Source organism: Erinaceus europaeus, chromosome 17, assembly GCF_950295315.1.
Source record: "Erinaceus europaeus chromosome 17, mEriEur2.1, whole genome shotgun sequence".
NCBI lineage: Eukaryota > Metazoa > Chordata > Mammalia > Eulipotyphla > Erinaceidae > Erinaceus > Erinaceus europaeus.
This window is the reverse complement of record NC_080178.1, coordinates 67313308-67330975: the sequence shown is the minus strand read 5'-3', so window position 1 is coordinate 67330975 and position 17668 is coordinate 67313308. Positions and strand designations below refer to the sequence as shown.

At 50.0% G+C, this 17668-nt stretch overlaps 1 protein-coding gene across 3 annotated transcripts in view; it reads left to right on the top strand.

The window, feature by feature from the left end:
* Window positions 1-766: 766 nt before the first annotated feature.
* Window positions 767-17668, top strand: part of APBB1 (amyloid beta precursor protein binding family B member 1) — a 31753-nt gene continuing 14851 nt past the window's right edge. The window contains exons 1-2 of one of the 3 annotated variants that reach the window (XM_007527759.3): window positions 767-982; window positions 12296-13027. In XM_007527759.3, the coding sequence (XP_007527821.2) occupies window positions 12310-13027 (718 nt within the window). In that variant the 5' untranslated portion in view covers window positions 767-982; window positions 12296-12309. Of the gene's footprint in view, window positions 983-1216; window positions 1366-12295; window positions 13028-17668 lie in introns of those variants that run through there. The other 2 variants (XM_016190258.2, XM_060176949.1) reach the window with 2 other exon arrangements.

Here is a 17668-nt window from a genome sequence, read left to right as displayed (position 1 = left end):
AGACACCTGCAGACCTGCTTCACTGCCTGTGAAGCGACTCCCCTGCAGGTGGGGAGCCGGGGTTCGAACCGGGATCCTTATGCCGGTCCTTGTGCTTTGCGCCACCTGCGCTTAACCCACTGCGCTACAACCCGACTCCCCCTGCTATTTCTTATAATACCAATAAAGTGGGCTAAATAATGAAAGGTTTGGGCACCTTTAGTTTTAGGTGCTTTGAAGGCATCTCTACATTGAATTGCTCAGTATGTCTTTAGGTTCAATACATTAGCCCTCTGCCTTAAAAGGAATGAGAGGGCCCTGGATGGGAATATTCCTTCTCTTTGTCCTCCATGGCCTCTGGTCACTCACTCATCTTCTGCCCACCCGGAACTAAATCACTAGCCAGGGCATCTGCAGTAATCATTGCGCCCATCATTCCTTGTTTCACATTTGCAGCGCTTTTTTCTCCCCTCCTTCCTTCTCCCCTGTGAATTTCTACCGAGGGAGGAACGATGTGTTCTGCGAGGACTTGGTGTCATAGCTTTATGTTCAGCAGCAGAGAATGGGTGTTAAACATCTGGGTTCCAGTCTGATTTCACCACTTACTTGTGACTGCAGGCAAATCACTTTATCCCTCTGAATCTCAGCCTCTGCCGCGGGGGTGGGGTGGGGGTGGGGTGTGTGTGTGTGTGTGTGTGTGTGTGTGTGTGTGTGTGAGAGAGAGAGAGAGAGAGAGAGAGAGAGAGAGAGAGATGAGGGCCTTGACTGCACTGGGGCCGGTGAGGGGCTGAGTGCACAGAAAGGCTTTGATCGCGAGTCTGGCACAGTGCGAGCGGTCGATGCATTGGCGAGATTATTCTGGCCAGCACCGTGTCCTCACTGCCGCTCCACCAGGACTGCAGGGAGAGCAGCGGCGAGCGAGCGCCGCCCAGCAGGCAGCCTCCCTGGGGGGGACCCCGCCGCTCGCGTCCCACCTCCCCGGGGGCCCTGCAGGGCGCGCAGGGTGAGTGCAGGGGGCTGGGGCGGGGCTGGGCTGGGCCAGAGCTCGGGGGTCCGGGGACCCGCCGACAGGGGTGTGGGCGGCTGGGGGAGCCGGGCCGGTGGAGGGGAGCCTGGGGAGCGGGGGGCTCTGGAAGACCCGGCGTCCCGCGGGGCGGGGTCTCCCGGCGAGACACAGCAAGTCGCCCCCGGGGCCTCGCGCTCGTGCCCGCGCCCAAGATGGCGCCCCGCCCCCCCCTCCCCGCGCGCGCCCCCGCGGCCCCCGGCGCGCCCCCGCGGCCCGCGCGCTCCTGGGCGGGGGATGTTGTGATGGAGAAGCGGCCGCCGAGCCAGAGCCCCGCAGCCTGAGCTACCTCCGCCGCCCGGGCCTGGGGCCTCCCCGCGCAGGTAGGAGCTGCCCCTGCTGGGGCCCAGCCCCGGCGGCGACGCGATCTCGACCCCCCTCCCCCAGCGACTGGCCGGCCCTGAAGCCCCTTCCTCGCGGGGTGGGTGGGGGGTCACAGGCCTCAGCCCCGCGGGTGGCCCTGTCCCTGCGCGCCTTCCCTGCCGCCCCTCCTCCAGGAAGGCTCCGCTTGGGTCTTCACACCACCTCCTCCTCACCTTCACCTGCCCCCCACCCCCGCTCCGGGAAGGAAGGATGGCGGCGAGTCTGGGGGTGCAGGTGCAGGGCGGTGGGGGACGGGTGTGGGGGAGGGGGGTCACGGGCGGGAAGGGGGAACCCGGTTGGCAAGGTAGGTTGGCTCGGATTTCTGCAGGGTCCCAGGCCTGCATCTGTCAGGTCGCATTCCGTTGCCCTCGACGACCGAGGGGTGTGCCTTGGGGCCCCGCGCTGTCCCCGGTGCATCCCCAGGCCCTGCGCTCACAGCAGCAGCAGCTTGCCGTCCTCCTCCTGCAGGCCCCGAGGTGATCCTGAGCCCGCTTCCTATGTGCCATTGCGTTGTCTGGAATTTAGGAGCCACCTCCAGCGTAGTCCTGGCTCCAAGCCCTGACTCTGCACTTGCTGTCATTTCCTTGTTTCCATTCATTCTGAAAACAAAACAAAACAAAACAAAACAAAACAACCCACACCACTGTTTCTGTCCCCCCCCCCCACTAAAATTGTTCAAACCAAGGTCACTGGAGACCTCCATGTGGCCCATCGACACTTTCCTGCTATCGCTTGGTACCTTTTAGTAGTAGTCACTAAGCTCATTCTCCTTGAAACATTTCCTGCTATCTTCTCCTACGGCATTGTCTGCTCCTTTTAATCTCATTTGCTGCCTCCTTCTCCTCCCTTTAGATGCTTGGAGGAGGAGGGGAACCTGATGATTCTTGGTTTTGTCCTGAGCTACAGTCCCTCATTGTGCACTTCTAGGGTTCTTTATACACGTCCAACTCTCCAACTTATATGTATATGCTATATGCTGATGAACTCTAGATTTATATGTTAGAGCCCTACTTTTCCCCTAAACTCCAGGTGTAGTATCTACCTGCTCTCATGACATCCTCTTGGAAATTCAACAGGAATTTCATGCCTACACTTCAAACGCTGAAACATCTACCCTCTGTTACTTCTCTCTCTCTCGCTTTAATTTTTTATTTTATATGTTGTTGGATAGAGACAGCCAGAAATCGAGAGGGAAGGGTGAGATAGAGAAGGAGAGAGACAGAGAGACACCTGCATCCCTGCTTCACCACTTGTGAAGCTCCCTCCCTGCAGGTGGGGCTCAGGGGCTTGAACCTAGGCCCTTTTTGCACTGCAATGTGTGTGTTCAACCAGGTGAGCCACTGCCTGGACCTCCCTCTATTCCTTCTCTACTCTACTTCCAAATCAATTCTTTCTTCACATTAGGAATGTCTAGTCAGTTTTGCAATCTGGAATCAGGGCAACATTCTGTTAGCTCCTCTCTCACTTTCTACATCTAATGCCACTAAATTCTTTGATTGTCTGCTCCCTAACTGTTTTCCAAATCCATTTGTTTCACTGTGTACCCACTGCTTCCAGACTTAATCCAGGCTACATCTCCCCCCTCCTTACTGTCCTAGTAGCATACCTTCTTGCCTGCCTCCTATTAACTATCTTCAGCATAACATTGTTTTTTATATTTATTTATTTATTTATTATTGGATAGAAACAGAGAAAAATTGAGAGGGGAGGGGGAGGTGAAGAGGAGAGAGAGACAGAGAGAAACCTGCAAGCCCAGTTTCACCACTTGTGAAGCTTTCCCCTGCAGGTGGGGACCATGGCCTTGAACCTTAGTCCTTTGCACACTGTACTGTGTGTGCTCCACCCCCACCCCCCCAACACAGCATCCTATATCCTCCTTTTTAAAAGAATCTGATTGTTTATCCATTCAGTGAATATGCTTTGAGCAGCTGGTGTGAACCAGGTACTGTGTTAGGTGCTGGAAAGATGTGTTGATGAGCAAAATCTCTAGGGTCCCTGTCCCCATGGAGCTGACAGTCAAAGAAGAGACAATTAGATAAGAATAAAAGTACAAGTGTAGTAAATACCCTGAAGGGATGAGGTATGGTGCCTTGAAAACATAAGAACACAAGCGAAACTGGTCTGGGGCATGAAAGGAGGGTCAAGGAAGGCATCTCTGAAATCATGATATTTGCATTGAGATATAAAGGATGGGTTGGAGTTAGTTAAGCTTCCCCTAGTTTGAGAGGGTGGGGGAGAAGGTTCCAGGCAAAAGGATTATTACCTGAAAACAGCTCAGGGAAAGAGAAAGCAAGATGTCTTTGAGGAATCCAAAGAAGGCCAGTAAAACTGGAGAGCAGGGTGCCAACACTGTAGAGGAAAGTGGATTGAGAACTTGGGTCGTATTAAGAGTTTTGACCGCGAAGTCTCCATCCTTATTGTGCATGATTGATAGTAGTGAGTGTGGGGTGCAGAAAAGACCCAACATTTTCCTTGGAGAGAAAGCTGCCAGTGGCTGGAGATGGATTGAATATGGGGGAGCCAGCGGGGGGTAGATAGCATAGTGGTTATGCAAACAGACTCATGCCTGGGGCTCCAAAAACTTCAGATTCAATCCCCTGCACATCCATAAGCCAGAGCTGACTAGTGCGCTGGGAGGGAGGACAAGGGAGAAAGTAATGTGAATGTATCACTATTTTTGGCTTATCCCACAGAAATATGAATGGGCGGGCATATAATAATTTCATGAGCCAGGAACCCAAGAGAGGGCCTGTTTGGGTGTGGGAGAGAGAAACACGAACGGTATGTTAGAGAGAGAATGCATATATGAGTCTGGAACTCAGATGAGGAGCCTGAAATGAAGATGCAAATTAGGAAATTCTCCATCTGTTTCAGTGGTAACTGAAGCCATAGGCTGAAGGAGAAAAGGGTATAAGGAGACAGCAAAGATGTCACTACACAGTGCGGAAGAAAATCAGAAGCCGGCGTGTGTAGAAATCATGGATGAAAGTTGAGTGCGAGGTCCCCGGTGTCAAATGCTGTTGAGAGAGAGGACAACCGAGATGAAGGCTGCAAGTGTCTGGGAGCTGAAACGATGAAGGGGGTCATATTGACCTTGGTAGGAGCTGTGACTGAGGCACGCTGAGAGTGAAAGCAGGGGCTGGCCAAACAGTTCACCTGTTTTGCCAGATTGGAGCTCAATCCAGGTTCGAACCTTCATGGTAGTACTGTAGTGCTTGGGAAGCTTCTCTGCCTTAGTCTCTCTCTCTCTCTTTCCCCTTCTTTATTTCACCATAACACTGCTCAGCTCTGGCTTGTGATGGTTTGGGGGATAATTTTTTATTTATTTATTAATTATTATTATTATTTTGCCTCCTATAAATGGGTTATTTCTGGGGCTTGGTGCCTGCACTACAAATCCACTGCTTCTGAAAACCATTTTTCCCATTTTTTTGCCCTTGTTGTTAACCTTCTTGTTGTCATTATTATTGTTTTCATTGTTGTTGTTGTTGGATAGGACAGAGAGAAATCGAGAGAGGAGGGGAAAACAGAGGGGGAGAGAAAGATAGACACCTGCAGACCTGCTTCACCAACCGTGAAGCAACCCCCCTACAGGTGGGGAGCCAGGGGCTCGAACTGGGATCCTGGTGCTGGTCCTTGTGCTTTGCACCATGTATGCTTAACCCGCTGCACTACCACCTGACCCCATATGATGCGGGAGATTGAATTTGAGAACTTTGGAGCCTTAGGCATGAGAGTCTCTTTGCATAACCATTATGCTATCTACCCCCCTGCCTTATTTATTTATTTATTTACTTATTTATTTTTGTCTCCAGAGTTATCACTGGGGCTTGGTGCCAGCACTATGAATTCACTGCTCCTGGTGGCTGTTTTTTCATTTTATTGGATAGGACAAAGAGAAATTGAGAGGAGAGGGAAGATAGAGAGGGGGAGAGAAAGACAGACAACTGCAGACCTGCTTCACCGCTTGTGAAGTGACCCCCACCCCCTGCAGGTGGGGAGCTGGGGGCTTGAACTGAGACCCTTGCATGGGTCATTGTGCTTTGTACTATGTGCATTTAACCCCATGCGTTACCCACCCCCACTCCCGCTCTCTTGCTCTCTCACTCTCTCTGAAAAAGTCAGCCTAGAGCTGTGAAGCCCTGAGAATGACAAAAGAAGGGATGACTGAAAAGGAGTGGGGGTGACAACAGTGAGTACTGTCAACTCTTTCAAGAAGTCTGTCTGTGTTGGAGAGAAGAGACAGGAGGAAGGCTGGATGAGTGCTGAGTCAACTAAGATGCTGTTTTTAAATCAGGAGGTAGTGAATCCCATTGACAAGAGCCTAACTGTATACACAAGAAAGAGGAAAGAGTGGTATAAAATTTCCAGAAAAGCATGAAAGGAAGAATTGAACCAACAGGCGAAGCAACTGTTTTACATAGAAGGAGAGAAAGAAAAGGCCAGATGCAGAAGTCAGTAAGACAGTATGTTTGGGGGTAGATTCCCAACTGATGACTTCTGTTTCCTCCATGAGTCAAGACTAGGTGTGTATGTTTGCGTGTGTGTGTGTGTGGGGGGGGGGGGTTGGGGGTGGTGTCATCTGCTCCAAGGGAAGAGTGGTAAACAGGGGTAGTCCAAGGAGAGTTGTGTTCTTGTCTCAGCTTGGAAGTTACCTCTTTTTTTTTTTTTTAATGATTTTTTGCTGATTTTTAAAAATATTTATTTATTTATTCCCTTTTGTTGCCCTTGTTGTTTTATTGTTGTAGTTATTGCTGTCATTGATGTCATCTTTGTTGGCTGGATAGGACAGGGAGAAATGGAGAGAGGAGGGGAAGACAGAGAGGTGGAGAGAAAGATAGACACCTGCAGACCTGCTTCACCACCTGTGAAGTGAGTCCCCTGCAGGTGGGGAGCCAGGGGTTCGAACCAGGATCCTTACGTGGGTCGTTGCACTTTGCACCACCTGCGCTTAACCCGCTGCGCTACCGCCCGACTCCCAGAAGTCACCTCTTGGTTCCCATGGTGCTCTGTTCTTCACCCACTGTAATATGCAATCACTTATTCACTGGGAGCACTTACTCTAGATAGTGGGGCTATACTGTATAGTGTAATGACTTGTTCACTGTTTCCTGCTAGACTGTGAGCTGGGAAGGTTCCAGCTGGGGATATAGTGCTGTCAGGGTAGAAGACCCTTCACCTTGAGCAGTTTGTACCCTTCCCACCCTTATGGGCTGATATGACCCCTTTTTAGGTTTAGTGGCTGCTGCTTTAGTTGATGCTTTGAGCCAAAATCCATTTGCCTTTTTCCATCCTTTGAGAGGCTCTTCGTCTGAATAACCCCACTGAGAGTGAGAAGTTGTGTCCTTGTGGATTTTTTTCAGTTTTGCACAGATTTGACTCTCCTTTAATTTCAAAACAGTGAGGTGGTGGTTTATCTACCTCTTTGAGGTGTCAGGCTTCTGCACTCCTGACAGAGCAGAACTTCCCCTCCCCTCCCCGAGTGACCTGACTCTTCACTCACTCAGACTGGAGGTATTTGTGCCCTTTCAGATAGCACCTCCAAGTCCTAAGGAGAGCGGTCCCATTTTGAGTATCTGAGAACCTGGCTCCATGCCCCAGTGCTTCAGAGAGGGGCTTGTCATCCCTCTGGGCCTGTGAGCTTGGCAAAGTCATGGGATCTTCCTCCTCCTGTAACTCATAGAGGTGACACTGCTGAACAGCCTTTGAGCCAGGACTTGGCTTAAGCTAATTCTTTTCTCTCTTTCCCTTTCTTTCTTTCCTTTTTTTAGAGGGATTTTTTTTTTTTTTTTTTGCCTCGCCTCCAGAGCTTTTCTGGGACTCTGTGCCTTGCTGATTGCACCTCTCATGGCTGACTTTTTTTTAATCCTCAGGTAGAGGGTGAGAGACATAGAGAGATAAAGAGATACCACAGCACTGCTCCACCACTCATCAAGTTTCCCATTTTGTATGCTGCTCCCATGTGGTGGCCAGGGGCTCAAACTGAGGACCTCATGCATGGTAAAAGTGTGTATTCTACCAGGTAAACTATCTCCTGGCCCTGTAACTCCCTTTTTCTATAGCTCATCCCTCACCTCTGGGTACCCATCTTACTTTCTTTTCTAGGACTCTTTATTATATTATTATTATTATTATTATTGTTATTATTACCAGAGCATTGCTCAACTCTGGCTTATGGTAGTGCAGGGAATTGACTCTGGAACTTTGGAGCCTCTGGCATGAGGGTCTCTTTGCATAACCATTATGCTGTTTTCCCCTGCCCTCCAGCACCATTTACCCTTTTTTTTTCTTTTTTTTAAAAATATTTAATTTATTTATTAATGAGAAAGATGGAGAGAGAGAGAGAGAGAAAGAAACAGACAGCCGCACTGGTACATGTGCTACCAGGGATTGAACTTAGGGCCTCATGCTTGGGAGTCCAATGCCTTATCCACTGTGCCACCTCCAGACTACCCTTTTACTCTTTTTCTAGCACTCTCCCTAGCACTCCCATGGCCTGTTCACACAAGCCTTTCTTGGTATCTTTCTCCAAGCTTCCTGATTTCTAGCTCCTCTCACTGTTCTGTCTGTCTCCGGCATCCTTCCATCCCCTCACACCAAGGACTGCACTCGGAGGCACATGCTCACACAGCACACTCCCCTGGGTACTGGGGATGCAAAGTGGAGTAACAGTCTCGGGCATTCTCACAGAATGTGCTGTTGGCCATTGTGAGACAGGAAGGAGGGCACGATCCTCTCGTCCACTTGAGGAGGGGGAGAGAGAATTGGACAGGAAAGACAACTGACTATTCAGCAGCTGTGACCTCTGAGCCAAAGTTTGAAACATGAGTAGAGGTTCCCACAAGCGGAGACAGAAGCCCAAACCCAGAGAGCAGTGTCAACAAACACCCAGGGCTGTGAGCAGGTGGCATGACCTGGAGCCCACCCCACTGTATGCAGCTGGAGAGCCAGGTGTGAAGGGAGACAGGGAGCAGGAGGAGGTCTGTGATGTCAGAGGGCCTGGCTTTAGGAGGCTCCTGGGTGCCTTGCTACCAAGCACAAATATGATCCCAAAGACAGCGGTGAGCCATCTACTTTTTCAGAAGAGGGGAATGACACAATCTGGTTTCCATTTTTGGAAGATTGCTGTGGTTCTGGGTAGAGACAGAGCTGTCTATTTTTTTTTTTTTCTCATTTATCCCAGTGACCACGAGTTTTCTTCTTGCCCAAGTGGAGCCACACCAAATAGTTCCACGTGAAGCAGACACGGGGACAGGAGCCGCTTCTCCCTGCACTTGGCACACGGAAACTAGAGCATTGTGATGGGCTCTGAGGAGCTAATCTTGCCGGAAGGGAAGGAGAGCTGCGACTCCTGCCTCAGGACCATACAACGCACCTGAGAGATGGTGCAGCCGAAAGTGTCTCACCCCGACCTGTGCTTGGTGTTGAGGGCTACCTGCAGATGCAGAGGGTCAGGAAAAGAAAGTAGCCCTTAGTGGGGAATGCAGATGAAAAATTGGAAAAGAACTGTGTGGTGGGGGGGCCGAGAGCAAGGTGGTGTTTGGTAGGGGGATGGAGGGAGAATTAAGTTCTGGGTGTTTAGGGATCAGTAAATATCAAGTGTGAGCTCTGAGTGAGGAAACCAGGTTGAGAAGGGGAATGTGGCTGAGGCCAAGGGATTAGGGTGAGAGAGAGCTGAATGGTGTTGGCCAGTTGTATGAGATGGGGCCAGCGAGGGTCCAAGAACTGAGTCCTTCATAATGGAGGTCAGCAGGAAGTCAGGGAGAAAGCAGGCCCCTTGGAATGGACCCTTAAAGGGACAGGGACATGGACTGTCACTGTGGAACAACTGATTTTTTAAAAAAATTATTCATTTATTCACTTTTGTTGCCCTTGTTTTATTGTTGTCGTTGTTGGATAGGACAGAGAGAAATGGAGAGAGGAGGGGAGGACAGAGAGTAAGATAGACACCTGCAGACCTGCTTCACCACCGATGAAGTGACTCCCCTGCAGGTGGGGAGCCGGGGGCTTGAACCGGGATCCTTATGCCGGTCCTTGCGCTTTGCACCACTTGCGCTTAACCCGCTGCGCTGCTTACTGCCCAACTCCCTAACTGATCTTATCACCTGAAGGACAGGTGCATTTTGACTATGACCAATGGTTGAGACACAGTAACATGACCAATGAATGTTTTCAGTCACTAGAACTCCAGTGCGATATCCATTGCACCACAGAGCCACCTCAATGAATGTTTTCTTTTGCATTTTTCTACGGCACATGGGGGTAAACTCAGGGTTTCACCATACACTATACAGCTGAACAGCTTCTGAGTCCAAAAATTTTACTTTTTTTTTTTTTAAAGATTTTATTTATTAGTGAGAAAGATAGGAGAGAGAGAACCAGACATCACTCTGGCATGTGCTACCGGGGCTCAAACTTGGGACCTCATGCTTGAGAGTCCAAAGCTTTATCACTGCGCCACCCCCAGACCACCAAAAATTTCACTTTTTAAAGGAGAGTGAGAGATGCAGAGTGAATGAGGAAGGGAGGGAGAAGGGAGGGAGAGGTGGGTGAAAAGAGATGCCTCAGTGCCACTTCACCATCCATAGAGCTCCCCCAGTGTTGCCCGTGGTGCTCCCATGTAGTGCCAGGGCCCAAGTCATGTGCCTGGCAGTGTGTACACTTTGCTGGGTAAACTATCTCCTGGCCCACCAAGTGTGTTTTTTGAAACTGGCAGAGGAGATCCCAAAATGGTCTTAGAGGAGATGAGAGGGTGGTTTGACATATTATTTCCACAAACAATTACTGGGTTCCTATTCTGTGCCAGAAGGACCATGCATGGTTGTGGATCTAATGCATAAAAAAATGATGGGGGCAGACTGTGCCACACCTGGTAAAGCACACATGCGTCTGTGCACAAGGACCCAGGTTCAAACCCAATCTCCACCTGTAGGGGAGAAGCCTCACAAGCAGTGGAGACATGCTGTTGGTATCTCTCTTTCTCCCTGTCTCTCTCTTTCTCTCTGCCTCCCTTTCTGTCTTCCCCTTCCTTCTCAATTTATCTCTGTCTTTATCAAAAGAAATAAAGATTTGAAAAAAAAAAGAGGGGGTCAGGCGGTAGTGCAGCGGGTTAAGTGCATGTGGCGCAAAGCGCAGGGACCGGTTTAAGGCCCCTGGTTCAAGCCCCCAGCTCCCCACCTGCAGGGGAGTCACTTCACAAGCAGTGAAGCAGGTCTGCAGGTGTCTATCTTTCTCTCCCCTTCTCTGTCTTCCCCTCCTCTCTCCATTTCTCTCTGTCCTATCCAACAATGAACGACATCAACAATAATAATAATAACCACAACAAGGCTACAACAACAAGGTCAACAAAGGGGGAAAAAGGCCTCTAGGAGCAGTGGATTCATGGTACAGGCACTTCTTCTTCTAGCATTTGCCCTTCTTCCGTAGCCAGTCAACAGCGTCAGGTTGAGCCTGATGTAAAGTTTCGAGACCTCCTTTGAATCTGGAGAGGTGGCAGTCGTTGACTATGTGGGTCATAGTCTGTCTGTAGCTGCAGGGGCAGTACAGGCACTGAGCCCCAGCAATAACCCTAGAGGCAAAAAAAAAAGAGAGAGAGAGAGAGAACAAAATCCTCTCCCTGTGAAACTGAAATTCCAGTTGTGAGACAAACTAAGTAAATAACAACAACTTATCAGATGGTGGTAGTTGCTGGGGAAGGGTTTGGGGGTGGCTGAGAGAATGTGGTGGTCTGTGGTTATGGAAAGGGTATTCAGGGAAAGGCTTAAGGAAAAGGTGACATTTGTGCAAAAATATAGAAGACCGGAGATGGGGGGGGGGGGTCAGGTGATGGCACAGCGGGTTAAGCGCATATGGTGCAAAGCACAAGGACCGGCACAAGGATCACGGTTCGAACTCCCAGCTCCTTACCTGCAGGGGGTTGCGTCATAGGCAGTGAAGTAGGTCTGCAGGTGTCTGTCTTTCTCTCTCCCCTCCTTTCTCGATTTCTCTCTGTCTTATCCAATGGCAACAATAGCAATAAGGATAACAACAAGGGCAATAAAATGGGAAAAATGGTCTCCAGGAGCAGTGGATTCCTAGTATAGGCACCCAGCCCCAGCAATAACCCTGGAGGCAATAAATAAATAAATAAATAAATAAATAAATAAATAAATAAAACTGGAGGTCCACATCAAAGGCACGTGCGCTGACCCAGACATGGGCCACTCGTGGGACTGATGCTCTAGAGGGATCCCCCCAAATGTAGTACTGACTGCCAGAGGAGCCCTGAGTGGAGTGGAAGGCCTCCCTCTGTGGCCTTCTCAGCGCCAGGTCCTGGAGAGCTGGGTCTGTAGCTCATTCTCGCCTGTCCTCACAGTCCCTGGCTTGGGGTGGCACCAGAGGTGGGTGCTGATGGGACCCAATGCCCAATGGTGACAGGAACACAACCCAGGGCAAATTCCATGGTGAGGCTGAGGCTCACAGTGTGGCAGGAGAAAGGGGGCTGTCAAGGTCCAGTGTCCAGAGCCCATGAGCCTGCCCCACACCAGCTATGTCCTGGCACAGTCAGCCGCCGCGGGATAAGCTGGGGTGGGGAGGCACAGAGAGCCATTGTGTGGAGGCTCTGCTGTGGGGAGTGGGGGCAAAGTGGGCACTGACTGTGCTGTCCCAGAATGCTCAGGGCCAGTGAATGTGGGTATGGTGGGGACTGTGGGCCCAGGCCTTGTCTGTGATGGGAAGCAGGACTTAAGCTCAGTCATTATCATGGGGAACCAGCTCAGAGGATACAAAGTGGTGTGTGTTCTCCTAAGCTTGAGGAGATGAAAAGGGGTGGGATGCAGTCCTGAGGCAGAAGCGGGGATGCTGCTCTCTGACCTGGGGCTTCAACAAGGTCTCCCCCTCCCCATCCTGCAGGATCTGCCAAGGCCATGTCTGTCCCATCGTCACTGAGCCAGTCGGCCATTAATGCCAACAGCCACGGAGGCCCGGCGCTGAGCCTGCCCCTGCCTCTGCATGCTGCCCACAACCAGCTGCTCAACGCCAAGCTGCAGGCCAGCGCCGTGGGGCCCAAGGACCTGCGCAGCGCCATGGGGGAGGGCGGCGGGCCTGAGCCAGGACCTGCCAATGCCAAGTGGCTCAAGGAGGGCCAGAACCAGCTCCGGCGCGCTGCCACAGCTCACCGCGACCAGAACCGCAACGTGACCCTCACCCTGGCGGAGGAGGCCAGCCAGGAGCCAGAGACAGTACCTTTGGGCCCCAAAGGGCTGATGCACCTCTGTTCTGAGCTGGAGATCTCCGCCCACAACGCTGCCAACCGAGGGTTGCGGGGACCCGGCCTGATCATAAACACCGAAGATCAGGAGCCAGATGAGGGAGAGGAGAAGGCAGCTGGGGAGGCTGAGGAGGATGATGAGGAAGAGGAGGAGGAAGAGGAGGAGGACTTGTCTTCTCCCCCAGGACTGCCCGAGCCCCTGGAGAGTGTGGAGGTCCCTCCGGGGCCCCAGGCCCTTGCAGATGGCCCCCGGGAGCACAGCAAGAGCGCCAGCCTACTGTTCGGCATGCGCAACAGTGCGGCCAGCGATGAGGACTCAAGCTGGGCTACATTATCCCAAGGCAGTCCATCCTACGGCTCCCCGGAGGACACAGGTACTATGTGGGGAGCTCACGCAGGGGATGGCAGAGGGCAAGGAAGGCAGAGGTCAGCCCTGGCATGAGCCCTTGTCCTCAATCCCCAGCAATCCATACCCAGGTTTCTTGAAAGAAGCCATTTTTACCTTCAGAGAATGCTAGAACAAGACCCATTCCTCAGGTGCGCCCTGATCAACAGTAGATGAGACCTGTTGTGTGTGTGTGTGTGTGTGGGGGGGGCACTCACTAGGGACCGGCTTTCTGCTCAGCATCACTGTACTTAATCTTCACAATAATGCTTGAGCCACTGTATTGCCCATGTTGCAGATGGCACAAAAAGAGGACTGGAGAGGTTTAGTAGATTTCTCAGAAGTCATAGGCATTCTAAGGTCATAGTTGACCTGAGATCTAAACCAGCTGAGTCCGTGCCCAAGCTCTTGGCCCCCATGCTACACTGCTGTCTGTGGGTACAGCACAAAGCCCCATGGTGCCTTCAGCCAGATTTTAACAGACCAGGTCTAGAGGGAGCTGCAGTATCTTCCCAAGGGCAGATTTGGAAAGTGTGTGCAGAGTGCCACACTGGGCATTCTAAAGATATTGTTTTGCCAAGAGTAGGATAGGAATCAAAGGAAGAAGAAAAGCAAGGAAACAAAGGGAGAATAAACATGTATGTCTTTCCAGCAGGCCTGGGGCCAGAACAGATACGAGGGCTCTAAAGAGTGATCATTAAATGTGCTCCACTTAAATAGGTCGAGTTTGCTAATGTTACACAGGGATGTAGCAGAACCGAGGAGTAAAGGGCAGAGGTGATGTATTATAGCTGCGAGCTAGAAGCCTGTGGATGGGAGTGTAAGCAAAGAGCAGCAAAGAATCCAGGCAGTAGGCACACCCAGCCCCCAAGGTTGTGGGCCTTTTGCAGGGAGCATGGGATTCCAGTGAGCCAAGAGCAGCACACCATCCTGCTTCAAAAAGCTTATGATGGACATTTTATTTTTATTTTATTTTATTTATTTTTTTTAATTTAAGAAAGGATAAATTAACAAAACCGTAGGGTAGGAGGGGTACAACGCCACACAATTCCCACCACCCAATCTCCATATCCCATCCCCTCCCCTGATAGCTTTCCCATTCTCTATCCCTCTGGGAGCATGGACCCAGGGTCATTGTGGGATGCAGAAGGTGGAAGGTCTGGCTTCTGTAATTGCTTCCCCGCTGAACATGGGCGTTGACTGGTCGGTCCATACTCCCAGTCTGCCTCTCTCTTTCTTTTATTTTTTTAATATTTATTTATTTTCCCTTTTGTTGCCCTTGTTGTTGGAGTTATGATTGTTGCTGTTATTGATGTCATCGTTGTTAGATAGGACAAAGAGAAATGGAGAGAGGAGGGGAAGACAGAGAGGGGAGAGAAAGATAGACACCTGCAGACCTGCTTTACTACCTGTGAAGTGACTCCCCTGCAGGTGGGGAGCCAGGGACTCTAACTGGGATCCTTACGCCAGTCCTTGCGCTTTGCACCACCTCTACTTAACCAGCTGCGCTACCGCCTGACTCCCTATTTTTTTGGACATTTTTAACACATACAGAAGTAGCATAGAATTATGAACCTGGGACAGGGGTAGATATCATAATGGTTATTCAAAGAGACTCTCATGCCTGAGGCTCCAAAATCCCAGGTTCAATCCCCTGCACCACAAGCCAGAGCTGAGCAGTGCTCTGGTAAAAAAAAAAAAAAAAAGTGAAGAAGAAAAAAAAGAATTATGAACCTGATATACACATAACCCAATTTCTTTAAAAATTTTTTTTATTATCTTTATTTATTAACTGTATAGAGACAGCCAGAAATCAAGAGGGAAAGGGGGATAGAGAGGAAAAGAGACAGAGAGACACCTGCAGCACTGCTTCACCACTCGTGAAGCTTTCCCCCTACAACTGGGGACGGGGGACTTGAACCTGGGTCCTTGCACATTGAAACATGTGCGCTCAACCAGGTGCGCCACCACCTGGCCCCACATGACCCAATTTCAACAATTACCAACTTGTGGGTAATTTGCTGTATCTCTACTTCCACCTACTCCCAACATAGGTTATTCTGAAGTCAATATGTTTATCTGTTGTGTGTGGGTCCTTGTATTTCTGAAAGACAAAACTAAAAAAAAGAAAAAGAAAGAAATCCACAATCCCATTTTCTTGCCTATTAAGATTTAACTGTAGGCCCTTAATATTATCAAATACCCAACCTCTGTTTACATGTTTCCAGTTTTTAGTGAATGCTCTCTTCCCCCTTTTAATATATATATTTGTTGTTTTTATTTGAATCAAAATCCAAATAAGTCCAGATCTTCCATGGTTGATCAACTTCTTAAGGTTTCTTTTGATCCCTTTGTCTCTGTTTTTGCTTGCATATTTAAAAATTGGAGACATTGTGTGGTTTGTGCTGGGGTTCACCATGTCAGTGTTGAACATGTTCCTCTTCGTCTCGGTGTCTTATACTTGAAGGTAATGGGTTCTAGAGCTTTACTAGATTCTGAACTGAGAGTCCTTTGCACTTTGTTTTTGCAAGAACGCTTCACTGGTGGCACACAGTATTTCTATCAACATTAAAGTCTGGTTACTTCTTTCATGTGGTCGTAATGGCCTTTAATGGTCATTGCCTGGACCCCTTTAATGGGAATGGCTGCTACCCTATTCTAGCCAATAGGAGGGGATGGAGTAAAACATACTCTCAATGTTCATGTAACTTTTTAGGGCAAACTGAAAAGGTAGGTATTGGTGTGAAAGAGCCCAGCTTCTGGTAGCAACTATTCTGCATTTTAAAAAGCACTCCACAGTCACCCAGAATCTATCAGAGGCTTGCAGCAACCTTCAGGTTGCTAATTTCCAACCACTGCTAGAAGGGCTGTGAGTCAGAGGCCACCTAACTGAGGGCCTCAATGCTCCATGGATCCTGGGATGGTCAATGTGGGGGACACACTTATGAGTGTTCTGAGAGGAGCAGGACAGGACGGCTGAAGCACTGAGAAAGGTGTGCTGATGCAGACAGCTGTTTCGGCAAGGGTTTTCTGGTGGCAAGGAGGTGGTCAGGGTCGTGCTGGTGGGAATGGTGGGCATTGAGGAGGATGGTATGGGGCCCAGCTAGGGAGGGGACTGAGTACCTGCGTCCTCTTCTTTTGTGATATTACTGCTGTGACCATGAAGGCCACAGAGGAAGTCTGGGCTCTGTAGGAATTGTGTGGAACTGAGCAAAAATTGTTTTCTCCTTCCCAACCTAGGATCCCCACAAAGTAGTTGATTGAATATATATGTGTATGAATGAATAGATGAGTTGGTTATGAATGACTTTCCCTTACTTATTTTTTTAGTTTTGAATTCTCACTTGATGCCAGGCCTTGCCCTTAATGCTGAGAATGCACCCTCCAGAGGACAACTGTTCCTGCCCTTATAACACTCACAGACTAGTGGGGAGATGGAAATATTTAATTGCCACTAGTGTTATCGCTGGGGCTCGGTGCCAGCACTATGAATCCTTAGCTGCTGACGGCCATTTCTTTTCTTTCTACTTTATTTTTATTTGACAGACCAGAGAGAAATTGAGAGGGAAGGGGAGATAGAGAGGGAGAGAGAAAGATAGGCACTTGCAGACCTGCTTCACTGCTCGTGAAGCATCCTCCCTGCAGGTGGGGAGTGGGGGCTCGAACCCGGGTCTTTGTGCATGGTGATATGCATGCTTAAATGAGTGTGTCACAGCCAGTCCCCGAAATAAAAATGTTATGATCAGTACGATGAGCTCTGGGTGGAGGAGGTACAGAAGGGCTTGAGGTGGGGAGCAGGTGGTCAGTTCTGATAAGTGACCTTTGCACTCATGCCTGAAGGAGGAATAGGTGGGAGCCTGGTCAAGATGGGTGAAAGGGAGGCTGGGTTCAGAGAAGATGAGGAGCCTCGTCCCCAGCAGAAAGAAGGGAATGGAGAGGCGACGATTAGGGGCTTATAACAGCACAGCGACTCTGGAGGAAACTGGAGTTTTTCCTGAGGGCAAGGAGAAAAAACAAAGAGTATTAAAATGCAGAGTCACTTCACTGAGGATGAACCATCCAGGCTGCAGTGTGCAACCCAGATAGAGAAGACTGAGCTGGAAGAGGGAGACTCCTTGGAAGGCATTTGCGCAGTGGTTCAGGTGAAAACTAGAGGAGCCTGGACTTTGGTAGTGATGGGGTGGAGGGAAAGAAAAAAAAAAGCAACAGTAAGCAGTGTACTAATTCCTGAGGAAATACTGTGCCTAGCTTAGCTAGGAAGGCATGCATAGATAACTGGACGGGTGAATGAGTGAATGATATGTTAATATTTGTGCCTGCACACACACTCCTGAGTGAGCTGACACAGGAGAGAAGGTGTGCATTCCCCAATAAATTGCACGCATGGGGGACTGAAACCGGTGGAGCTGTGCTTGGAGATGTGCCAAGCTCCAGAAGGGCCTTCCAGATGGTCAAGGGTGGGGGTGGAAGAGGGCCCCTCCAGGGCAGATCGGAAGCATGCAGCTTTTTGAAGCAGGAAGGTACAGGTTGACTGGGTGGCAGATGGACGGCATGTGACTCAGTGAGATGAAGGCGAACTGGTCCCCAGATTCAGGAAGTGTGTGGCCCTGGAAAGGCGTGACTGTGGAGA